At 47.9% G+C, this 13,728-nt stretch overlaps 1 protein-coding gene across 1 annotated transcript in view; it reads left to right on the forward strand.

The window, feature by feature from the left end:
- NHP2 (NHP2 ribonucleoprotein) overlaps positions 1-13,243 on the forward strand; it is a 68,204-nt gene extending 54,961 nt beyond the window's left edge. Inside the window, exon 4 of the mRNA XM_063927895.1 lies at positions 12,715-13,243. Coding sequence (XP_063783965.1) covers positions 12,715-12,840 — 126 coding nt within the window. The 3' untranslated portion in view covers positions 12,841-13,243. The remainder of the gene's footprint in view (positions 1-12,714) is intronic.
- The last annotated feature ends 485 nt before the right edge of the window (positions 13,244-13,728 follow it).

Consider the following 13,728-nt stretch of genomic DNA (forward strand, 5'->3'; position numbering starts at 1 on the left):
TAAAACGCCCGTTACCTCAGTGGGTCGACACGGACCCAGACACAGACACTGACTCCAGTGTCGACGGTGAAGAAACAAACGTATTTTCCAGTATGGCCACACGTTACATGATCACGGCAATGAAGGAGGTTTTGCACATCTCTGATACTGCAAGTACCACGAAAAGGGGTATTATGTGGGGTGTGAAAAAACTACCCGTAGTTTTTCCTGAATCAGATGAATTGAATGAAGTGTGTGATGAAGCGTGGGTTACCCCCGACAAAAAACTGCTAATTTCTAAAAAATTATTGGCACTATATCCCTTCCCACCAGAGGTTAGGGCTCGTTGGGAAACACCCCCTAGGGTAGATAAGGCGCTCACACGCTTATCAAAACAAGTGGCGTTACCGTCTCCAGAAACGGCCGCCCTTAAGGAGCCAGCAGATAGGAGGCTGGAAAATATCCTTAAAAGTATATACACACATACTGGTGTTATACTGCGACCAGCAATCGCCTCAGCCTGGATGTGCAGTGCTGGGGTGGCGTGGTCGGACTCCCTGACTGAGAATATTGATACCCTGGATAGGGACAGTATTTTATTGACTATTGAGCAATTAAAAGATGCATTTTTATATATGCGAGATGCACAGAGAGATATTTGCACTCTGGCATCAAGAGTAAGTGCGCTGTCCATTTCTGCCAGAAGAGGGTTATGGACGCGACAGTGGTCAGGTGATGCGGATTCAAAACGGCACATGGAGGTATTGCCGTATAAAGGGGAGGAGTTATTTGGGGACGGTCTATCAGACCTGGTAACCACGGCAACGGCTGGGAAATCCACATTTTTACCTCAAGTCACCTCTCAACAGAAAAAGACACCGTCTTTTCAGCATCAGTCCTTTCGTTCCCATAAAGGCAAGCGGACAAAAGGACAGTCATATCTGCCCCGGGGTAGAGGAAGGGGAAAAAGACTGCAGCAGACAGCTTCTTCCCAAGAACAGAAGCCCTCTTCCGCTTCTGCCAAGTCCTCAGCATGACGCTGGGTCCTTACAAGCAGACTCAGGTACGGTGGGAGGTCGTCTCAGAAATTTCAGCGCGCAGTGGGCTCACTCGCAAGTGAACCCCTGGATCCTGCAAGTAGTATCTCAGGGGTACAAATTGGAATTCGAGACGTCTCCCCCTCGCCGGTTCCTGAAGTCTGCTTTACCAATAGCTCCCTCCGACAGGGAGGCGGTATTGGGAGCCATTCACAAGCTGTACTCCCAACAGGTGATAATAAAAGTACCCCTCCTACAACAAGGGAAGGGATATTACTCCACACTGTTTATGGTACCGAAACCAGACGGTTCGGTGAGACCGATTTTAAATCTAAAATCTTTGAACACTTATATCAAAAGGTTCAAATTCAAGATGGAATCACTCAGAGCAGTGATAGCGAACCTGGAAGAAGGGGACTATATGGTGTCTCTGGACATCAAGGATGCCTATCTCCATGTCCCGATTTGCCCTTCTCTCCAAGGGTATCTCAGGTTCGTAATACAGAACTGTCATTATCAGTTTCAGACGCTGCCGTTTGGATTGTCCACGGCACCCCGGGTCTTTACCAAGGTAATGGCCGAAATGATGATTCTTCTTCGAAGAAAAGGCGTATTAATTATCCCTTACTTGGACGATCTCCTAATAAGGGCAAGGTCCAGAGAACAGTTAGAAGTCGGAGTAGCACTATCTCAAGAAGTACTACAACAGCACGGGTGGATTTTAAATATTCCAAAATCGCAGCTGATTCCGACGACACGTCTGCTGTTCCTAGGGATGATTCTGGACACAGTCCAGAAAAAGGTGTTTCTCCCGGAGGAGAAAGCCAGGGAGTTATCTGAGCTAGTCAAGAACCTCCTAAAACCAGGAAAGGTGTCAGTGCATCAATGCACAAGGGTCCTGGGAAAAATGGTGGCTTCTTACGAAGCGATTCCATTCGGCAGATTCCACGCAAGAATTTTTCGGTGGGATCTGCTGGACAAATGGTCCGGATCGCATCTTCAGATGCATCAGAAAATAACCCTGTCTCCAAGGACAAGGGTATCTCTTCTGTGGTGGCTGCAAAGTGCTCATCTCCTAGAGGGCCGCAGATTCGGCATTCAGGACTGGATCCTGGTGACCACGGATGCCAGCCTGAGAGGCTGGGGAGCAGTCACACAAGGAAGAAACTTCCAGGGAGTGTGGTCAAGCCTGGAGACTTCACTTCACATAAATATACTGGAACTAAGGGCAATTTACAATGCTCTAAGCCTAGCAAAGCCTCTGCTTCAGGGTCAGCCGGTGTTGATCCAGTCGGACAACATCACAGCAGTCGCCCACATAAACAGGCAGGGCGGCACAAGAAGCAGGAGGGCAATGACAGAAGCTGCAAGGATTCTGCAATGGGCGGAAAATCATGTGATAGCACTGTCAGCAGTGTTCATTCCGGGAGTGGACAACTGGGAAGCAGACTTCCTCAGCAGACACGACCTACACCCGGGAGAGTGGGGACTTCATCTGGAAGTCTTCCTCATGATTGTGAACCGTTGGGAAAAACCAAAGGTGGACATGATGGCGTCACACCTCAACAAAAAACTAGACAGGTATTGCGCCAGGTCAAGATACCCGCAGGCAATAGCTGTGGACGCTCTGGTAACACCTTGGGTGTTCCAGTCGGTGTATGTGTTCCCTCCTCTGCCTCTTACCCAAGGTACTGAAAATTATAAGACTGAGAGGAGTAAGAACTATACTAGTGGCTCCGGATTGGCCAAGAAGGACTTGGTACCCGGAACTTCAAGAGATGCTCACAGAGGACCCGTGGCCTCTGCCGCTAAGAAGGGACCTGCTTCAGCAGGGACCCTGTCTGTTCCAAGACTTACCGCGGCTGCGTTTGACGGCATGGCGGTTGAACGCCGGATTCTGAAGGAAAAAGGCATTCCAGATGAAGTTATTCCTACCCTGATTAAAGCTAGGAAGGATGTAACCGCACAGCATTATCACCGTATTTGGCGAAAATATGTTGCGTAGTGCGAGACCAAGAAGGCCCCGACAGAGGAATTTCAACTAGGCCGTTTCCTACATTTCCTGCAAACAGGACTGTCCATGGGCCTAAAGTTAGGGTCCATTAAGGTTCAAATTTCGGCCTTGTCGATTTTCTTTCAGAGAGAATTGGCTTCATTTCCTGAAGTTCAGACTTTTGTAAAAGGGGTACTGCATATACAGCCTCCCTTTGTGCCCCCAGTGGCACCTTGGGATCTCAATGTAGTTTTGGGATTCCTAAAATCACATTGGTTTGAGCCACTTGCCACGGTGGAATTAAAATATCTCACATGGAAAGTGGTAATGTTGTTGGCCCTGGCTTCTGCCAGGCGAGTATCTGAATTGGCGGCTTTATCCTATAAAAGCCCTTACCTGATATTTCATTCGGATAGGGCGGAATTGAGGACTCGTCCTCAATTTCTTCCTAAGGTGGTTTCAGCGTTTCACCTAAACCAACCTATTGTGGTGCCTGCGGCTACTAGGGACTTGGAGGACTCCAGGTTGCTGGACGTAGTCAGGGCCCTGAAAATATATGTTTCCAGGACGGCTGGAGTCAGGAAATCTGACTCGCTGTTTATCCTGTATGCACCCAACAAGCTGGGTGCTCCTGCTTCTAAGCAGACTATTGCGCGTTGGATTTGTAGTACAATTCAGCTTGCACATTCTGTGGCAGGCCTGCCACAGCCAAAATCTGTAAAAGCCCATTCCACAAGGAAAGTGGGCTCATCTTGGGCGGCTGCCCGAGGGGTCTCGGCTTTACAACTTTGCCGAGCAGCTACTTGGTCAGGGGCAAACACGTTTGCTAAATTCTACAAATTTGATACCCTGGCTGAGGAGGACCTGGAGTTCTCTCATTCGGTGCTGCAGAGTCATCCGCACTCTCCCGCCCGTTTGGGAGCTTTGGTATAATCCCCATGGTCCTGACGGAGTCCCCAGCATCCACTTAGGACGTTAGAGAAAATAAAATTTTACTCACCGATAAATCTATTTCTCGTAGTCCGTAGTGGATGCTGGGCGCCCATCCCAAGTGCGGATTGTCTGCAATACTTGTACATAGTTATTGTTAACAAAATCGGGTTTTTGTTGTAGTGAGCCATCTTTTCAGAGGCTCCTCTGTTATCATACTGTTAACTGGGTTCAGATCACAAGTTGTACGGTGTGATTGGTGTGGCTGGTATGAGTCTTACCCGGAATTCAAAATCCTTCCTTATTGTGTACGCTCGTCCGGGCACAGTATCCTAACTGAAGCTTGGAGGAGGGTCATAGGGGGAGGAGCCAGTGCACACCACCTAGGTCCAAAAGCTTTTACTTTTTGTGCCCTGTCTCCTGCGGAGCCGCTATTCCCCATGGTCCTGACGGAGTCCCCAGCATCCACTACGGACTACGAGAAATAGATTTATCGGTGAGTAAAATCTTATTTTCTCCTAGCCTTAGCTTCGGCAAGGCGTGTTTCGGATTTGGGTGCCTTGTCATGTAAGGCACCGTATTTGGTGTTTCATGATGACAGAGCGGAACTTCGGACGAATCCCGCTTTCTTACCAAAGGTAGTGTCATCTTTTCACATCAATCAACCAATAGTAGTTCCTGTGTTGACAGCACATTCTGGAACTCTGGATGTGGTACGCGCATTACGCATTTATGTATCCCGAACGTCTTCAGTTCGTAAGACGGATACGTTGTTTGTTCTCTATGATGCTGCCAAGAAAGGTTGGCCAGCGTCTAAACAAACTTTATCCAGATGGATAAAACTGACCATACGTCAGGCTTACCTTCATGCTAGGTTACAACCGCCTACGTCAGTAACCGCTCATTCCACACGTTCTGTGGGAACTTCATGGGCAGCTGGTCGTGGGGCTTCTACGACGCAGCTTTGCCGTGCGGCTACATGGTCTTCAGTGCACACGTTTGTGCGCTTTTACAAGTTTGATACGTTTGCGGCATCAGCATCTAGCTTTGGCCGCCTAGTGTTACAGGTGCCAAACAGCTCTCCCGCCCACGGGGGAAGCTTTGGTACGTCCCAAGAGTACTCCAGTGACCCCTAGTGGATGATAAAGAAAATAGGATTTTGGTACTTACCAGGTAAATCCTTTTCTTTGAATCCATAGGGGCACTGGACGCCCACCCAGAGCAGTTTTACCTAGTTGTGGTTAGTTCTGAGGATCTAATGGTAACACACTTTCACCGACTGGTTCAAATTACAAGTGCTGGTTAGGGTGTCAACTGTTTAGTTGTCAGTAACGTTATGTGTTAACTTCGTTATTGTCAGTTATGTTATATGTAATACTCCATTGTCAACATCTCTATAGTTCCTGTTCGGCTCAGTAAAAAACACTGAGAGGTACTCGGGGATATGGAGGGGTGGAGTGTTCTAAATTTAAATATTCAGTGCTGTTCCTACGGAAGCCCGTCCATATCCCAAGAGTACTCCAGTGCCCCCTATGGATTCAAAGAAAAGGATTTACCTGGTAAGTACCAAAATCCTATTTTTAGCCTGGAGGGAGTTGTGAGGTCGTATGATTGCACCTGTATTAAAGGAGTATCTAATTTGACACACAAGGAGATGTTGCTTCCTATGAGTGTCGTAGGTGTGCCGCTGGTAGTAGTTGCATACAGGGGCAAAGGATTGTTCACAAAGGAGGCCATATTCAGATATTCTGCTGCCGTAGGACTGTGCAAGGTTTGATGGTGTCTAAACCTGCACCAATCTATTTCAGCATCTGAAAGTGGGCATCTGGGAACTTGCACGCTCGGATGTACACAAGGGAAGGGATTTGTAATGGTATAAAGATAGTTGCAGACGAGTGCGGAAAAAGACCCAAAGACGTCTGCATCCAATTTATCATTGTATTGTATTAGACCCTTAAGAGCGATCAGGGTTAGCTCCTGGAAGTTCTAGTTAGTCATGTGTGGTCTGAGTGCTTATCTACACAGTAAGATTGGGAGAGCAAGTATAGAAGTACCGTATATACTCGAGTATAAGTCGACCCGAATATAAGCCGAGGCACCTAATTTTACCACAAAAACCTGGGAAAACTTATTGACTTGAGTATAAGCCTAGGGTGGGAAATGCAGCTGTAGCCGTACACAGCCCTCATACTGCCAGATATGCCCCCCCTCTCTCCCCCAGTGCCATGTGCAACTTTCCCTCCCCGCTCCCCCGCTGTTTTGTGAAGGAGGGACACGAAGGGCACAGCGCGCGCCTCTCCTGTGTCCCTCCGGCAGCGGGTCTGTTAAATGAAGTGCCGGTTCGTGAGCCAATCAGAGCTCACAAACGGGTACTTCATTTAATAGACCCGCCGGAGATGCAGGAGGGACACAGCAGAGGCGCGCGCTGTGCCCTCCGTGTCCCTCCTTCCGAGGCACTGACTCGAGTATAAGCCGAGGGGGCTTTTTCAGCATAAAAAAAAGTGCTGAAAAAGTCGGCTTATACTTGAGTATATACGGTAGTAACAGCCTTTTCATTAGTTCTCCAGCTGTTTCATAATTGAGAGATTAAAGTTTAGTGTTGAGACATTATAAGGGTTTGGGCACACTGAGCTACAGAAATGTTATAGAAATATTAAAGAAAGATTTCAACCAAATCTTAGAGACCAGTATTTGATGGAGTTTAGTAAATTACTTTTCTCTAACGTCCTAGTGGATGCTGGGGACTCCGTCAGGACCATGGGGATTAGCGGCTCCGCAGGAGACAGGGCACAAAAATAAAGCTTTAGGATCAGGTGGTGTGCACTGGCTCCTCCCCCTATGACCCTCCTCCAAGCCTCAGTTAGGTTTTTGTGCCCGTCCGAGCAGGGTGCAATCTAGGTGGCTCTCCTAAAGAGCTGCTTAGAAAAAGTTTTTTAGGTTTCTTATTTTCAGTGAGTCCTGCTGGCAACAGGCTCACTGCATCGAGGGACTTAGGGGAGAGAAGTGAACTCACCTGCGTGCAGGATGGATTGGCTTCTTAGGCTACTGGACACCATTAGCTCCAGAGGGAGTCGGAACACAGGTCTCACCCTGGGGTTCGTCCCGGAGCCGTGCCGCCGACCCCCCTTGCAGATGCCGAAGATTGAAGAGGTCCAGAAACAGGCGGCAGAAGACTTTTCAGTCTTCATAAGGTAGCGCACAGCACTGCAGCTGTGCGCCATTGTTGTCAGCACACTTCACACAGCGGTCACTGAGGGTGCAGGGCGCGGAAGGGGGCGCCCTGGGCAGCAAATGTATAATACCTTTTATTATGGCTAAAAATACATCACATATAGCCCTTGAGGCTATATGGATGTATTTAACCCCTGCCAGATCTCACAATCTCCGGGAGGAAAGCCCGCCGAAATAAGGGGCGGGGCTTATTCTCCTCAGCACACAGCGCCATTTTCCTGCTCAGCTCCGCTGTGAGGAAGGCTCCCAGGACTCTCCCCTGCACTGCACTACAGAAACAGGGTAAAACAGAGAGGGGGGGCACTTTTTTTGGCGATATTATTATATTTAAGCTGCTATAAGGATACAACACTTATATAGGGTTGTTCCCATATATATTATAGCGCTTGGGTGTGTGCTGGCAAACTCTCCCTCTGTCTCCCCAAAGGGCTAGTGGGGTCCTGTCTTCAATAGAGCATTCCCTGTGTGTCTGCTGTGTGTCGGTACGTGTGTGTCGACATGTATGAGGACGATATTGGTGTGGAGGCAGAGCAATTGCCGGTAATGGTGATGTCACCCCCCAGGGAGTCGACACCGGAATGGATGGCTTTGTTTATGGAATTACGTGATAATGTCAGCACGTTACAAAAATCAGTTGACGACATGAGACGGCCGGCAAACCAGTTAGTACCTGCCCAGGCGTCTCAGACACCGTCAAGGGCTGTAAAACGCCCTTTACCTCAGTCGGTCGACACAGACCCAGACACGGACACTGAATCTAGTGTCGACGGTGAAGAAACAAACGTATTTTCCAGTAGGGCCACACGTTATATGATCACGGCAATGAAGGAGACTTTACATATCTCTGATACTGCAAGTACCACAAAAAGGGGTATTATGTGGGGTGTAAAAAAACTACCTGTAGTTTTTCCTGAATCAGAGGAATTAAATGATGTATGTGATGAAGCGTGGTTTAACCCAGATAGAAAAGTGCTAATTTCAAAAAAGTTATTGGCATTATACCCTTTCCCGCCAGAGGTTAGGGCGCGCTGGGAAACACCCCCTAGGGTGGATAAGGCGCTAACACGCTTATCAAAACAAGTGGCGTTACCGTCTCCTGATACGGCCGCCCTCAAGGATCCAGCTGATAGGAGGCTGGAAACTACCCTAAAAAGTATATACACTCATACTGGTGTTATACTGCGACCAGCCATCGCCTCTGCATGGATGTGCAGTGCTGGGGTGGTCTGGTCGGATTCCCTGACTGAAAATATTGATACCCTGGATAGGGACAGTATTTTATTGACTTTAGAGCAATTAAAGGATGCTTTTCTTTATATGCGAGATGCTCAGAGGGATATTTGCACTCTGGCATCGAGAGTAAGTGCGATGTCCATATCTGCCAGAAGAAGTTTATGGACGCGACAGTGGTCAGGTGATGCGGATTCCAAACGGCATATGGAAGTATTGCCGTATAAAGGGGAGGAATTATTTGGCGTCGGTCTATCGGATCTGGTGGCCACGGCAACTGCCGGAAAATCCACCTTTTTACCTCAGACCCCCTCCCAACAGAAAAAGACACCGTCTTTTCAGCCGCAGTCCTTTCGGTCCTATAAGAACAAGCGGGCAAAAGGACAGTCATATCTGCCCCGAGGCAGAGGAAAGGGTAAGAGAGGCCAGCAAGCAGCTCCTTCCCAGGAACAGAAGCCCGCCCCGGGTTCTGCAAAGCCCTCAGCATGACGCTGGGGCTTTACAAGCGGACTCAGGAGCGGTGGGAGGTCGACTCAAGAATTTCAGCGCGCAGTGGGCTTGATCACAGGTGGACCCCTGGATCCTGCAGGTAGTATCTCAGGGTTACAGGTTGGAATTCGAGAAGTCTCCCCCTCGCCGGTTCCTAAAGTCTGCTCTGCCAACGTCTCCCTCAGACGGGGTGACGGTATTGGAAGCCATTCACAAGCTGTTTTCTCAGCAGGTGATAGTAAAGGTACCCCTCCTACAACAGGGAAAGGGGTATTACTCCACACTATTTGTGGTACCGAAGCCGGACGGCTCGGTAAGACCTATTCTAAATCTAAAATCTTTGAACCTGTACATACAAAAATTCAAGTTCAAGATGGAGTCACTCAGAGCAGTGATAGCGAATCTGGAAGAAGGGGACTTTATGGTGTCCTTGGACATAAAAGATGCTTACCTGCATGTCCCAATTTGCCCTTCACATCAAGGGTACCTCAGGTTCGTGGTGCAAAACTGTCATTATCAGTTTCAGACACTGCCGTTTGGGTTGTCCACGGCACCTCGGGTCTTTACCAAGGTAATGGCCGAAATGATGATTCTTCTGCGAAGAAGAGGCGTATTAATTATCCCTTACTTGGACGATCTCCTGATAAGGGCAAGGTCCAGAGAACAGCTGAAGGACGGACTAGCACTAACCCAAGTAGTGCTGCAACAACACGGGTGGATTCTGAATTTTCCAAAATCTCAGTTGACCCCGACAACACGTCTGCTGTTCCTGGGAATGATTCTGGACACGGTTCAGAAAAAGGTGTTTCTTCCGGAGGAAAAAGCCAAGGAGTTATCCGAACTTGTCAGGAACCTCCTAAAACCAGGAAAAGTGTCTGTGCATCACTGCACAAGAGTCCTGGGAAAGATGGTGGCTTCTTACGAAGCGATTCCATTCGGCAGATTCCACGCACGAACTTTTCAGTGGGATCTGCTGGACAAATGGTCCGGATCGCATCTGCAGATGCATCAGCGGATAACCTTATCGCCACGGACAAGGGTGTCTCTTCTGTGGTGGTTGCAGAGTGCTCATCTGTTAGAGGGCCGCAGATTCGGCATACAGGACTGGGTCCTGGTGACCACGGATGCCAGTCTGAGAGGCTGGGGAGCGGTCACACAGGGAAGAAACTTCCAGGGAGTATGGTCAAGCCTGGAGAAGTCTCTTCACATAAATATACTGGAGCTAAGAGCGATTTACAATGCTCTAAGCCTGGCAAAACCCCTGCTTCAGGGTCAGCCGGTGTTGATCCAGTCGGACAACATCACGGCAGTCGCCCACGTAAACAGACAGGGCGGCACAAGAAGCAGGAGAGCAATGGCAGAAGCTGCAAGGATTCTTCGCTGGGCGGAAGATCATGTGATAGCACTGTCAGCAGTGTTCATTCCGGGAGTGGACAACTGGGAAGCAGACTTCCTCAGCAGACACGATCTACACCCGGGAGAGTGGGGACTTCATCCAGAAGTCTTCCACATGATTGTGAACCGTTGGGAAAAACCAAAGGTCGACATGATGGCGTCTCGCCTCAACAAAAAACTGGACAGGTATTGCGCCAGGTCAAGAGACCCTCAGGCAATAGCTGTGGACGCTCTGGTAACACCGTGGGTGTTCCAGTCAGTGTATGTGTTTCCTCCTCTGCCTCTCATACCAAAAGTACTGAGAATTATACGGCAAAGGGGAGTAAGAACGATACTCGTGGCTCCGGATTGGCCAAGAAGAACTTGGTACCCGGAACTTCAGGAGATGCTCACGGAAGATCCGTGGCCTCTACCTCTAAGACGGGACCTGCTTCAGCAGGGACCGTGTCTATTCCAAGACTTACCGCGGCTGCGTTTGACGGCATGGCGGTTGAACGCCGAATTCTAAGGGAAAAAGGCATTCCGGAAGAGGTCATTCCTACACTGGTAAAAGCCAGGAAGGAGGTGACTGCACAACATTATCACCGCATTTGGAGAAAATATGTTGCGTGGTGTGAGGCCAGGAAGGCCCCCACGGAGGAATTTCAATTGGGTCGATTCCTACATTTCCTGCAAACAGGATTGTCTATGGGCCTCAAATTGGGGTCCATTAAGGTTCAAATTTCGGCCCTGTCGATTTTCTTCCAGAAAGAATTGGCTTCAGTTCCTGAAGTCCAGACTTTTGTAAAAGGAGTACTACATATACAGCCCCCGGTTGTGCCCCCAGTGGCTCCGTGGGACCTTAATGTAGTTTTGGAATTTCTAAAATCCCATTGGTTTGAGCCACTCAAATCGGCGGATTTGAAATATCTTACATGGAAAGTAACCATGCTACTGGCCCTGGCTTCAGCCAGGAGAGTGTCAGAATTGGCGGCTTTATCCTATAAAAGCCCATATCTGATTTTCCATTCGGACAGGGCAGAACTGCGGACGCGTCCTCATTTTCTGCCTAAGGTGGTGTCAGCGTTTCACCTGAACCAGCCTATTGTGGTGCCTGCGGCTAATAGCGAATTGGAGGATTCCAAGTTGCTGGACGTTGTCCGGGCATTGAAAATATATATTTCAAGGACGGCTGGAGTCAGAAAATCTGACTCGCTGTTTATACTGTATGCACCCAACAAGCTGGGTGCTCCTGCTTCTAAGCAGACGATTGCTCGTTGGATTTGTAGCACAATTCAACTTGCACATTCTGTGGCAGGCCTGCCACAGCCTAAATCTGTCAAGGCCCATTCCACAAGGAAGGTGGGCTCATCCTGGGCGGCTGCCCGAGGGGTCTCGGCATTACAACTCTGCCGAGCAGCTACGTGGTCGGGGGAGAACACGTTTGTAAAATTCTACAAATTTGATACCCTGGCTAAAGAGGACCTGGAGTTCTCTCATTCGGTGCTGCAGAGTCATCCGCACTCTCCCGCCCGTTTGGGAGCTTTGGTATAATCCCCATGGTCCTGACGGAGTCCCCAGCATCCACTAGGACGTTAGAGAAAATAAGATTTTACTTACCGATAAATCTATTTCTCGTAGTCCGTAGTGGATGCTGGGCGCCCATCCCAAGTGCGGATTGTCTGCAATACTTGTACATAGTTATTGTTACAAAAAAATCGGGTTGTTTATTGTTGTGAGCCGTCTGTTCAGAGGCTTCTACGTTTATCATACTGTTAACTGGGTTCCGATCACAGGTTGTACGGTGTGATTGGTGTGGCTGGTATGAGTCTTACCCGGGATTCAAGATCCTTCCTTATTGTGTACGCTCGTCTGGGCACAGTATCCTAACTGAGGCTTGGAGGAGGGTCATAGGGGGAGGAGCCAGCGCACACCACCTGATCCTAAAGCTTTATTTTTGTGCCCTGTCTCCTGCGGAGCCGCTAATCCCCATGGTCCTGACGGAGTCCCCAGCATCCACTACGGACTACGAGAAATAGATTTATCGGTAAGTAAAATCTTATTTTAAATCCTAACTGACCTTTACCTCTGTCGTGACGGCATTCTCAGACATACATAGGCCCAGATTTATGAAGCCTTGGAGAGTGATAAATTGCACGGTGATAAGTACCAACCAACCAGCTCGTTAACTGTCATTTTTCAAACCCAGCCTGTGACATGGCAGTTAGGAGCTGATTGGTTGGTACTTTATCACTGTACAATTTATCACTCTCCAAGGATTTATAAGTCTGGGCCATAATGTTCTACCTACCCTATGCTGATCACCACCTGTGTACTGGATGCTGGTGTGTATGGGTGACAGTAGCAACACTGCTGCCCATGAAGGAATATTATTCAGGACACCTGGAGGGCACACTGTAATATTTAATGCAATCCTCTTCTTACTTACAGGATTTAGGCGCTGCCGCCGGCTCTAAGCGCCCTGCCTGTGTGATACTGATTAAGCCAAACAGCGAATACCAAGACTCGTACAATGATTGTCTGGAAGAGGTTCAAGCACTTCCATTACCCTACTGAGTGAACTTTTATTATTTCATTGTTTTATTTTATGTACAGTTTTTTGGACCCTTTTTTAGGACCTTTTTTTTTTTTTTGTTGTTGTTGCTGTTGTTGTGCATTTAACTAGTTAATGTACAATACATTGTCTACAGTCCAACTCCATGACTAAAAGATGTGCATCGGAGGTTTTTGAATGGACAGTGATTTGACGTTTGTTCATAATGCAATAATACAGTTTTTACAAATGATAAAGAAGAGTCCCGACTTGGATCCTATTTTTAAACTCCTTTGTCTGCTGATATTCTTAAATGATGCTGATTGTGTATACAAAAGGTTAATTCCAATTCATGGTTACATTAAATGTATGATAAATACATTATTGAGAGCAGCTAATAAAGAGAAACTACTCTTTGTGCTCAGGCTTCATTGTGAAACATCTTCTGTCACCTGGTCGTTAAAAATAACTAGCTCTACAACTGTGATGGACTTCCCAAGCTTGGCTGATAGTTTCAATTCAATTGTTTTGGGCATCTAAAAATCCTGTCTAAACGGGACTCCCAAACAGTTGTCACTATTCAGTTGTTTGGGTGCACATGCATATCGCACATGTCCAAACTCAAAAGTTTTGCACACCTTTTTTTTTTCTTGCACCTTTAGGAGGTTATGAAAAAGTCTCCTCGGAGGCTGCTGGGTGCCCAAATGGCAAAATAATTGAATTGCTGCCATCAGATGCCATCTAGTGGCGGCCATGAAAAAAAACAATTGAATCGCCCCCTATGAATGGAATATGTGGAGAGATGTCTTTTGTCTCCATTTCTTTGATGTTTATTGTTAAGTTAATGTAAAGCGTGTGGCATTAATATCTTAAACAGACCTAGAGATTTTTCAAGTCTATAAAAAGGCCTA

This window comes from Pseudophryne corroboree, chromosome 6, assembly GCF_028390025.1.
Source record: "Pseudophryne corroboree isolate aPseCor3 chromosome 6, aPseCor3.hap2, whole genome shotgun sequence".
NCBI classification, from domain to species: Eukaryota; Metazoa; Chordata; class Amphibia; order Anura; family Myobatrachidae; genus Pseudophryne; species Pseudophryne corroboree.